Source organism: Felis catus, chromosome D3 (assembly GCF_018350175.1).
Source record: "Felis catus isolate Fca126 chromosome D3, F.catus_Fca126_mat1.0, whole genome shotgun sequence".
Taxonomy (NCBI): Eukaryota; Metazoa; Chordata; class Mammalia; order Carnivora; family Felidae; genus Felis; species Felis catus.
This window is the reverse complement of record NC_058379.1, coordinates 93380059-93389495: the sequence shown is the minus strand read 5'-3', so window position 1 is coordinate 93389495 and position 9437 is coordinate 93380059. Positions and strand designations below refer to the sequence as shown.

Genomic DNA, 9437 nt, shown 5'->3' with positions numbered 1-9437 from the left:
ATTCTAGGTCAGAAGAACTGTTTTTACATCGTCCTTCAGAAAACAAATAGGAAAAGTAAAATGGAAATGTTTTGTGTATCCTGCATGTGATCAAAAAAAAATCTGCTAGTTGTAGAAGAAATGTTAAGACCTTTGTATTAGACATTATGTACCCAACCTAAAGTTATTAAAATTCACAAGTCCTTTAAATTAAGCTAGAAAGAAAATAAACAGAATTAGTGGCCACCTGGAGTGCCAGGACAGCCACTGAAGGAGGTAACTCACGCCTGGTTGTGAAAAGTCCAGTTTATGTGTCATTCTATAACTTAAAAATATGTGTATCGTGCCAACTTTGCGAGCGGTTGGAGGGTTTGCAGAACCCCTGTGTTCACGAATAATCACGTTTGGAACTCCTGAGATCAGACGTTTATTGCCACATGTGAATCATACCCAGGGAGTGACTCACGGGCAGGCCGCGGCTCCTCTCCGCAGGGCAGGGCCTGGGGTCCCTTCATCTCAGGGACACGGAGGGCACGGGCACAACAGGACCCAGCACCAGCTCTCTGTCTGCCCCTGCCTCGCCGACGTTCTGGTTCTCCTCCCCCTGTAACCCAGCGCTCGGGCAAACACTGAACTCAGTCACGGGCAGAGGACCCACAAACGGAGCCGTGTCGATACAACCTGTGACGACCCCCAAGTCAGACCAAAACCTGCAGACATGGTTACAATTAGGACAGGGAAACCCAGGGGAATAGTTCACGTTCTCTGATATTTTACTAAAAACAACCGTTAAGAAACAACCATTGCTTTAAACGGCATACTCTTTTGAATACGTGTATACGCACACGGTATACGTGTATACGGTATGTGTATCCGTATATAATCTTGACGAGGAACCGTATGCGTACCTGCGTGGGCAACACATGTGACAAAAAGCTAATCATTTACAAAAGACTCTCTTCGTAGGAAACGCAGTCATCACGATGTTCACAGAGCTTGCCTTTATTTTACCTTAAATATAGTTGCAGTTTAAAAAGCTTCAATAAATTCCACGATTTAAAATGGAGATACCAACACATTTTTTCATGGTCCACAAATGATTCCACGGATTTTCTTTAGCAAAGTCGTTTATAGTAGAGTTTTCACATTTGTGTTCTCAGGTAATCATTTGTATCTTCTCTCTCTCTAAACACTGTAGACTTGCCTAGTGAATTTGGGGAGGAAAAAGGAAGCTAAACATTAGCGGTAGTTCTTTCCAAACGACGACAAACAAACCACCCTGATTTTAGAACCGGAGAGGGTTTTAATGCCACCAAATTCTACCCTGCGTACAGAAAAGGGAGCAGGGTGTGAGGGTCGGCCCAGCCCGGTGCCCCCGTGCCCTTCGCCGTGGCCCTGCCCGGTGCGCCAACACGCCACACGCCTGTCAACTGGGGACAAAGGTGTGAGCGCCACCACGGGAACCGTGCCTGGCGGTTGCATTTTAACGTCCTCCCTGCGGGAAGGACGCTCAAGTAACGCCAGTATTTCCCAGCGAGGCGAAAACAACAAGGGGAATTTAACGTTCTCCCTCGCTTTGTACAGGACGTTCCGTAGACCGAAGTCAGCCAACCGACCCGCTAAACGGAACCGTCCCGGGGCGCGTTTCTCCACGAGGCGCAGCGGCGGGAAGGCCTTTCAGAGGAAGAAACGAGTGCCCACTCCCACCTCGGCACCAGTCATCAGCAAACCAGCTCAGGATTTTTTTTTTAATTTTTTTTTTTTAACTTTTATTTATTTTTTGAGACAGGGAGAGATAGAGCATGAACGGGGGAGGGTCAGAGAGAGAGGGAGACACAGAATCTGAAACAGGCTCCAGGTTCTGAGCAGTAAGCACAGAGCCCGACGTGGGGCTTGAACTCACAGACCGCGAGATCATGACCTGAGCTGAAGTTGGACACTTAACCGACTGAGCCACCCAGGCGCCCCATGGATTTTAACGCAAAAGGCCCGGCATGCTCGCCAGGTGACAGGCTGGTCAGGGGGCTGCACGTATGTGACACGATCACACTGCTCCAAGCGTGCACCAGAGGAAAGCCGCGAGGCCTCCAGGCCTCCGTGGCACCAGACAGGCAGCCAACAAACATGGCGACCCGGAGATGGTGGGGCTGGGGACGCGCACACGGCCCCGTAGAGAGGAGATAGGCCTGACGTGTGTCGGGGCTTCGGGAAGCCGGGGTCGGGGCCCGGCCGCGGCGGCCACGCACAAAGCAACAGGAGGCGGGGGCCACGGCCTTCTCGCTTCCGAGGGGATAAAATTAAACAGCGCATAGTTTAGAAACAATTGCTTTTTAGCCCTTCAGCAATACTTTTTAATTAGTTTGAAACGTTACTGGTTCCCGTAATGAACCCAGAATAGGAATATATTTAAATAAATAATTCTCAGGGGTCGTTGGCATTTACGGTTGACGCGCGGTCTGCGCCACGTGGAGCTGACGTCAGGAGCAAGTGAAAACCCGGGCTCGTTAAGCTGAAACGCCCCCGGCTTTACACTAGAAACGTTTTCAAGATAAGCAGATCACGTTTTCCCTGCATTGTAATTTATATTATTTTAAATACAGGAACCTTTATTTCACCATTTTAAAACACAAACTGAATTTACTGTCTGACTTGGCTCATGTTTCAAAATTTCCACCCCAGCACTGAAACCAGCCTGGGTCCATCCCTAAGGTGGAGGGTTTCGTGCTGGGAGGCTGACCTGGGCAGTTAGTTCGGTGGTTAGGGTCCTCACCCGTGCTTTGCAAGGACCCCCACCTCCCAGGCAAAAACTATTTCTAGGTATCAGTAGTTATCGAAAAAAGAAATGCATCATGCCTGCTGAAACCAGGAGCTGTTAAATTATTTAAAGTTCTACGTCTTCTCAAATGTTACCGGGGAGGTAAAGCTTCCTTTATGGTAAAGACATCCTCCCTCGGGAGCTAACGGACGAAGGTGCTGGTGGTGGACACACAGTGTCGTGAACCGCGCACCCCTTCCTTCCCGCACCCACAATGTGGTTCGATGCACAGCCGCGTATTTCTGAAGCGATCCGAAGAGCCAACACTGGCACTCAGCGTTGAGGATGGGAAGGCAGTTGGGAGGGTAGTCATTTGTGGCCACCGCCAAGGCTCTAACGGGTAGCCGTTTTCTACCGCATCGTCTTCCGTCACAGATGTAAAAAGAAATCCACAATTAGGAGGCTGCATTTTTATTTTAGAAAAAAGTGAAAAATAAAAATTTCCAGACCAGTTGAGATACATTTAGCTATTGCTCAAATCTAAGCTGTCAACCCTCGTTGACTTTCCTCGGAGAAACACCACGGATATACATCCACCATTAACGACCGTAACCTCAAGTCCCACTTTTTTCCATTTGAATAATCAAGGAACGCGATTCAGAGATAAGATTACATCCTGCATTTTATTCATTTCCATATGACAAAAATAGTCACCTAGACTAAGACATCCATTTCAATCAGTAGATGTGTCGAGCCACAGGTTTATCATAAAAAATATTGGATCTTGGTAAGAGCGCCGGCTGGCTCCGGGGCCCCGGCCCTACATGGTGCTGCCATAGAAAAATAGTGTCTCTCTTCACCACGCAGAGAGGGACGGCCTGGTCCTGAAGACGCAGGGGCGCGTCTCGCGGTCCCTTCACAAGCCATCTTATTTACAACGCTTTACATTTCTTTTCCCTTAAGTTATATACACATCCTTCTGGGAGAAGAGAGAGCATCACACGGTACCAACTACTAACCAAAACCAAAACCCAAAACTCACACCAAAGAGGACACATAAATAATAAAAACATTCAACCGCTGAAGGCCAGTAGTGCCACGTGGCCGGGCCGAGGCCCCCGCCCCGTCTCCCGAGAAGGGATGGCCCCTCTGGCTGCGGGAAGCAGAGCTGGGCGAGGGGAGGGGGGGGACCATGCTCCATCCGACGGGAAGAAACAGCTCAGTCTGCTGATGAGGAGTCTTCGCACCTGTTTCTGTTCAAGGTCACGACCTGACTGGCTGTTGTGCTGGGAACATCGTCCTACTTCTCCACGTTAGCCGGGAAGTCCCTGCCGTCCGGTCCCTTCTTCGGGGCGCACGACCCCAGCGCCACCCAGCCGCCCGCGACCTCTCGGGAGGGACGCGGCCGGACAGGCCGCCCAACGCACAGAATGAGGTAGAAGGCGGGCCGCGGCGTCGCAGGTGCCCACCCCGCCCGCCGCCCAGCACCCCCCCTGCCCCGGGGCCCTGCCTCGCGCCAAGCAACTCAAACCTCGTCAGCAGCTTCAGGCTGGATTTTGAGTAGTTAGATGACATTGTGCTTTGTTCTCATCTGAGAAGATAATAAATAAATCGGGACTCAGACAAGGTCCCAGTTACCACTGATGACACCGCCAGACCTCTGCTATCTCTCCCCACCTTACTGCACACGGGGAGCGGTGGAAATCTGGTCCGGGGCGTGTGAAGAAAAGAGAGGACACTGAAATGGCACCCACGCGGTCTCTAGGTGAGTTCCCGCCGTTTCGGTGCCACGGGCCTACGATTAATTCATCAAAGCTGTGTCAGGGGTGGTCAGGCTTTTCAACGGGCTTCGTAGAAAAGTTAAATAAATCATTTTAATTTAGGGAGTGGCAGGCCCTAGTTGACTGAGGAACAGACAAATCCTGGTGGCTTTTCTGTCTCAGTGGCACAGATTTCTCATGGTGTTTGACCTTAAGACAAAACAAGAAACTGTAACAGTTTTTCATTTTCCTTAAACCAAAGTACTATTTATAAAATACTTTACATCTTTTTAAGTTTTCAAATTATAGACAAACCTCTCTAATACAAAATACTAAAAGTGCAATAGTATAAATTAAGAGTTTGCAACCACATTATACAAACATTACCTTTTTATTGTACAGCTTTGATAACGTGAAATATTTCCTCACAACTGCTTATAATGTTGTGAATAATTTACGGTGACGTTTGTCTGTAACTTGTTCCCAGTCGCTGGGCTACAGACCACACTAGGGAACAATTGTCCACATAGCAGCTACAAACATTTAAGTTAAAAAAAAAAAAAAGAAAAACAGAAGAAAAGCGTGGTCACTGACAGGTACTTGCACACGAGAGCATGCCGTCTTTCCCAGTGTAACTTCACGATTTGCCTGCATTGAAATAACTCACTTATTTATAGTAAAACAAATTCTGCTTTAAAAAAAAAAATCATCACATGGCCAGATGTATTCTGCAGTACAAAAGCTTCCTTTAAAGTTGGGGCTGTATTATCTGTTACCCGCATAATCTTAACATTATAAATACTACAGACAAAGGTACTGCCGTAAGACACAGCGCTGGGGGTACCGGACCACATCTTTCAGTTAATAGTCTAAAAACAGAGTTCAAGTTTCTAACTAATTCGAACAAAACCTTCGAGTGAGTGTCGCTGGAACAGCACAGGCGACCCCTTTCTCCTCTGGGGGGGGGGGGGACGGTATTAGGTTCGGGGAGGAACCAACCGGGTGTGGTCTGAGCCCTTTCCATTCCCAAGGCGGTTTTACAAGGACTTCTTTTTGACTTAAACGTATTTAGGAGGTTACAGGGTCCCCAAGAACAGTCCAGCTCACCGTGGAAAGAAGTACCATGCAGAGCTTACGAGACAACCTTCCGGCAGCCACACAGTGAACGCATTTTCTACTACGGGTAAAATTTTAAGGAGAACTCGGACGCACGGCTGCACAGCCTGACGGTCGCGCTGGACGGTGTGCGCGTGGGACGGAGGGACGGGCCAGGCCGCGAGCACAGCTAATTAATACCGATCTCCTTGTTATCCTCGATAAACCTCGTGAACGGACGGCTGCCTCCCGTTTCCGAGTTTGCTTTGTCCAAACTCACAATGGGCGGACTACCGCCGGTGCGCGCTTTGTCCATCCCAGCGGTCAGGGAACCCAGGGGGGGGATAGCACTTCCGCCGAGACTTACTGGGAGCTGGGGAATGCCGCCATTCTGGATGACAGAGATCTCGTTGTTCTTCATGGCGAGACCGTTTGTGATAGCCGCGGCATACTGGTTCCAGAAGCTGGGGTCAACGTTCATCGCTCGTGCTGCCAGATCCTTCTGGAACATTTCCGAAAACTTCAGAGCGTCGCCACCTAGCAGAGCCATGGGGTTTTCCACTGACAGGCGGCGGCCACGCCTCGCGGGGGCGTTGTTCCACATGTGTGTGCCCATGTGCACCTGCGTGAGAGACACGGAGACAGGCACAAGTAAGCCCGGCACGGAGGCAGGTGCGTGCCTGTCCTACGCTTCCCACGTGTCACCCAGACACCCAGCACGACGGTTTCGGAACTGGGCTTCTGTTCCCCGCTCGGAGCATGGGTCTGGGGACACCAAACATTGTTGGGTGGGCTTTTCTGAGCGGCTTATACTTTAATGCGTGACATTTCTTTTTATGAGATACAAAAAGCAAGACCGGCCGATACGTTCTCGAGTTTCTTTCAGCTGATGAGCTTGACGGGGTAACTCCCCCACGAGGTGCAAAGTCCGAAGGCCACCCAGGAAGGCTCCAGAGCTCGGAGGGCACACAGCCCCGCCCCTCAGTCCTCTCCCCTGGCCTCCGCAACGCCGTGTTTGCACTCCTGCTTCACTGGGCCTGTTTGGTGGCTTTCTCCCAAGCGTGGAAGGGGCACCTGGGGCCAGCAGAGACCTCAGGTGGCTCACGTCCCAGCCCTAAGGAGCAGCCCCAGGTGGGGAGCTTTCCAGAGTCTCTGAAGAGGACTCCGGAGCCCGGACAGGCCTGTGATGTGGACAGAAAGAGGCGTGTTTCTCTACAAACACTCATCTAATGTCCTGTCCGCACCTCACCTTCCATGGAACATGTATGGTGTGGTCACCTGAAAACGTGAGCACTACCCTGGGCTGTTCTCTGACCGTCAGGCCGGGAGGCTTCTCACCAAATGCCCCCAGCCCCTGCTGGCAACCACGGACAAAACCAGGACGAAGCCTGGCCTCTGGACAGGATTTGTTATTTGTGTCTTATGGGAGTGTTTAAAAGCCATGTTCTACTACATTTGGGACCGCACCGGGTCCCGGGACTGCTGCCCAAGAGCAAAGCTTGTGTGGTCACCCCAACAGCCTCCTCCAGCCCCCCAACCCCGTGTGGTCACTCCCTAACAGCCTGTGCCAGCCCCCACCCCGTGTGGTCACCACCCCAGTAGCCTCCTCCAGCCCCCCCCGTGTGGTCACCCCAACAGCCTCCTCCAACCCCCCTACTCCTCTGTGGTCACCCCCCAAAGGCTGCACCCCCACCCCATGTGGTCACCCCCCCAACAGCCTCCTCAAGCCCCATCCGTGTGGTCACCCCCCAAAGGCTACACCCCTACCCCATGTGGTCATCCCCCCAACAGCCTCCTCCAGCCCCTCCCGTGTGGTCACCCCCCAAAGGCTACACCCCTACCCCATGTGGTCATCCCCCCAACAGCCTCCTCCAGCCCCTCCCGTGTGGTCACCCCCCAAAGGCTACACCCCCACCCCATGTGGTCATCCCCCAACAGCCTCCTCCAGCCCCCCCCATGTGGTCACCCCCCAAAGGCTACACCCCCACCCCATGTGGTCATCCCCCCAACAGCCTCCTCCAGCCCCCCCCGTGTGGTCACCCCCCAAAGGCTACACCCCTACCCCATGTGGTCATCCCCCCAACAGCCTCCTCCAGCCCCTCCCGTGTGGTCACCCCCCAAAGGCTACACCCCCACCCCATGTGGTCATCCCCCAACAGCCTCCTCCAGCCCCCCCCATGTGGTCACCCCCCAAAGGCTACACCCCCACCCCATGTGGTCATCCCCCCAACAGCCTCCTCCAGCCCCCCCCGTGTGGTCACCCTCCCAAAGGCTACACCCCCACCCCGTGTGGTCATCCCCCCACAGCCTCCTCCAGCCCCCCCTTACCCCGTGTGGTCATCCCCCACAGCCTCCTCCAGCCCCTCGGGGGGCCAGGCCTGCACTGAAAAGCCAGCCCTTCACCACCGCTACATGATATGCATGCCCCCACTAAGTTCACGCACACACAAACACGTGTACACGTCAGACACAGGTACACGCAACACGACACGGGCACGTGCCTCGCTACTGGAGGGGGGTCCCCAGCACCTCTGCCCCCCCACCCCCCCCTCGTCCCCCAGAACACAGCAGAGGCCCTGCCTGCAGCACCTGAAGCGGGTGGGGAGCCTTGGCGGCTGAGCCCCCCCACCCACCACCGCGCTCAGCCGGGCGCCGGCCCCCGCCTTACCTTCAGGTTGCCCTTGGTGGTGAAGGCCCGCCCGCAGATGGTGCAGCCGAAGGGCTTCTCCCCGGTGTGCGTGCGCTCGTGGATCTGCAGGGCGCTGGCCGACGAGAAGGTCTTCCCGCACGACTGGCAGTTGTGCTGCTTGGGCGCCCGGCGCGGCGGGGGGGCCAGCATGGGCGCGAGGCCGGGGCCCATCACGGCCGGGGGCCCGGGGGGCACCTGCACGGCGGCCGGCAGCGGCGGGCCCTCGCCCAGCGCGATGGCCCTGCTGTGCCCGTTCACTTCCATTTTGATGGCGGCGGGCGCGGGGCCGGCGACCAGGCTAGCGGTGGTCTGGCCGGGACCTAGGGCAAAGTCGGGGTCAAACGACTGGGGACGCGGCGCGCTCAACGCGTGCGTCAGCAAGTGCTGCTTTAAATTCCCCCTAGTGGAGCAGCCGCGGCCGCAGAGCGCACAGAGGAACGGGCGCTCCTTGGTGTGGCTGCGGTGGTGGATTTCCAACGCGCTCCGGCACGCGAAGGGCTTGCGGCACACGGCACACACGGCGCCCGGACACTTACCCCGATCTCTGCTCAGGAACAGCAGGCTAAAGGGGGCCTCCTCCTTGACGGCCGGCCGGCCGGGCTGGGCCGCCGTGAGGTCCAGCGCGCCTCCGTTTTCAGGGGCGGCGGGGGGGCTGTCCGGCCTCTCGGTCTTTAGCGGCGTTTCCTGCGGCTCCTCCTGGGCGCTGAGCCCCGGGGACTTGGAGTGCAAGCTCTCGCTGTGGCTGTTCATGGGCGACAGGGCACGCGTGGAGGACGAGGACTCCGACAGGGCCGGGCTGCCCGCGCTCCGGCTCTCCAGGTCGCCCGCGGCCGACGAGGAGTCGTTGCTCAGGCGGTCGCTGTCCCCGGACCCGTTCTCCACGGACCTCAGGGCGGCCAGCCGCGGGCAGCTCGCGGCCGGGTCCATCATCTTCATCTGGTTCTCCAGGGCGGCAATGCTGGAGATGACGGAGGGGGGCGAGGGCGGGCAGGAGCCCGAGCAGGGCCGCAGCGGCTTGGGCGGGTCGCCGGCCGGCTCCCGCGGCTCGGCGTCGTCCTCCATGGAGTTCTCGTCCGCGTCGTCGTCGTAGCCGCTCAGGGCCTCGGCGGCCTTGTCGTCGTAGGGCAGCTCGGCGTCCATGGCGTCCGGGAAGCCGTCG

General features: G+C 55.3%; 1 protein-coding gene across 4 annotated transcripts in view; it reads right to left on the bottom strand.

Moving 5' to 3' along the window:
- Positions 1-962: 962 nt before the first annotated feature.
- The window catches only part of SALL3 (spalt like transcription factor 3), a 22161-nt gene continuing 13686 nt past the window's right edge, over positions 963-9437 (bottom strand). For 2 of the 4 annotated variants that reach the window (XM_045041283.1, XM_045041284.1), the window contains exons 2-4: positions 8815-9437; positions 8258-8598; positions 3190-6211 (exon numbers count right to left, since the gene is read on the bottom strand). The exon at positions 8815-9437 is cut by the window's right edge and continues 2302 nt beyond it. In XM_045041283.1, coding sequence (XP_044897218.1) covers positions 5780-6211; positions 8258-8598; positions 8815-9437 — 1396 coding nt within the window. In that variant the 3' untranslated portion in view covers positions 3190-5779. Of the gene's footprint in view, positions 1184-3189; positions 6212-8257 lie in introns of those variants that run through there. The other 2 variants (XM_045041285.1, XM_023242121.2) reach the window with 2 other exon arrangements.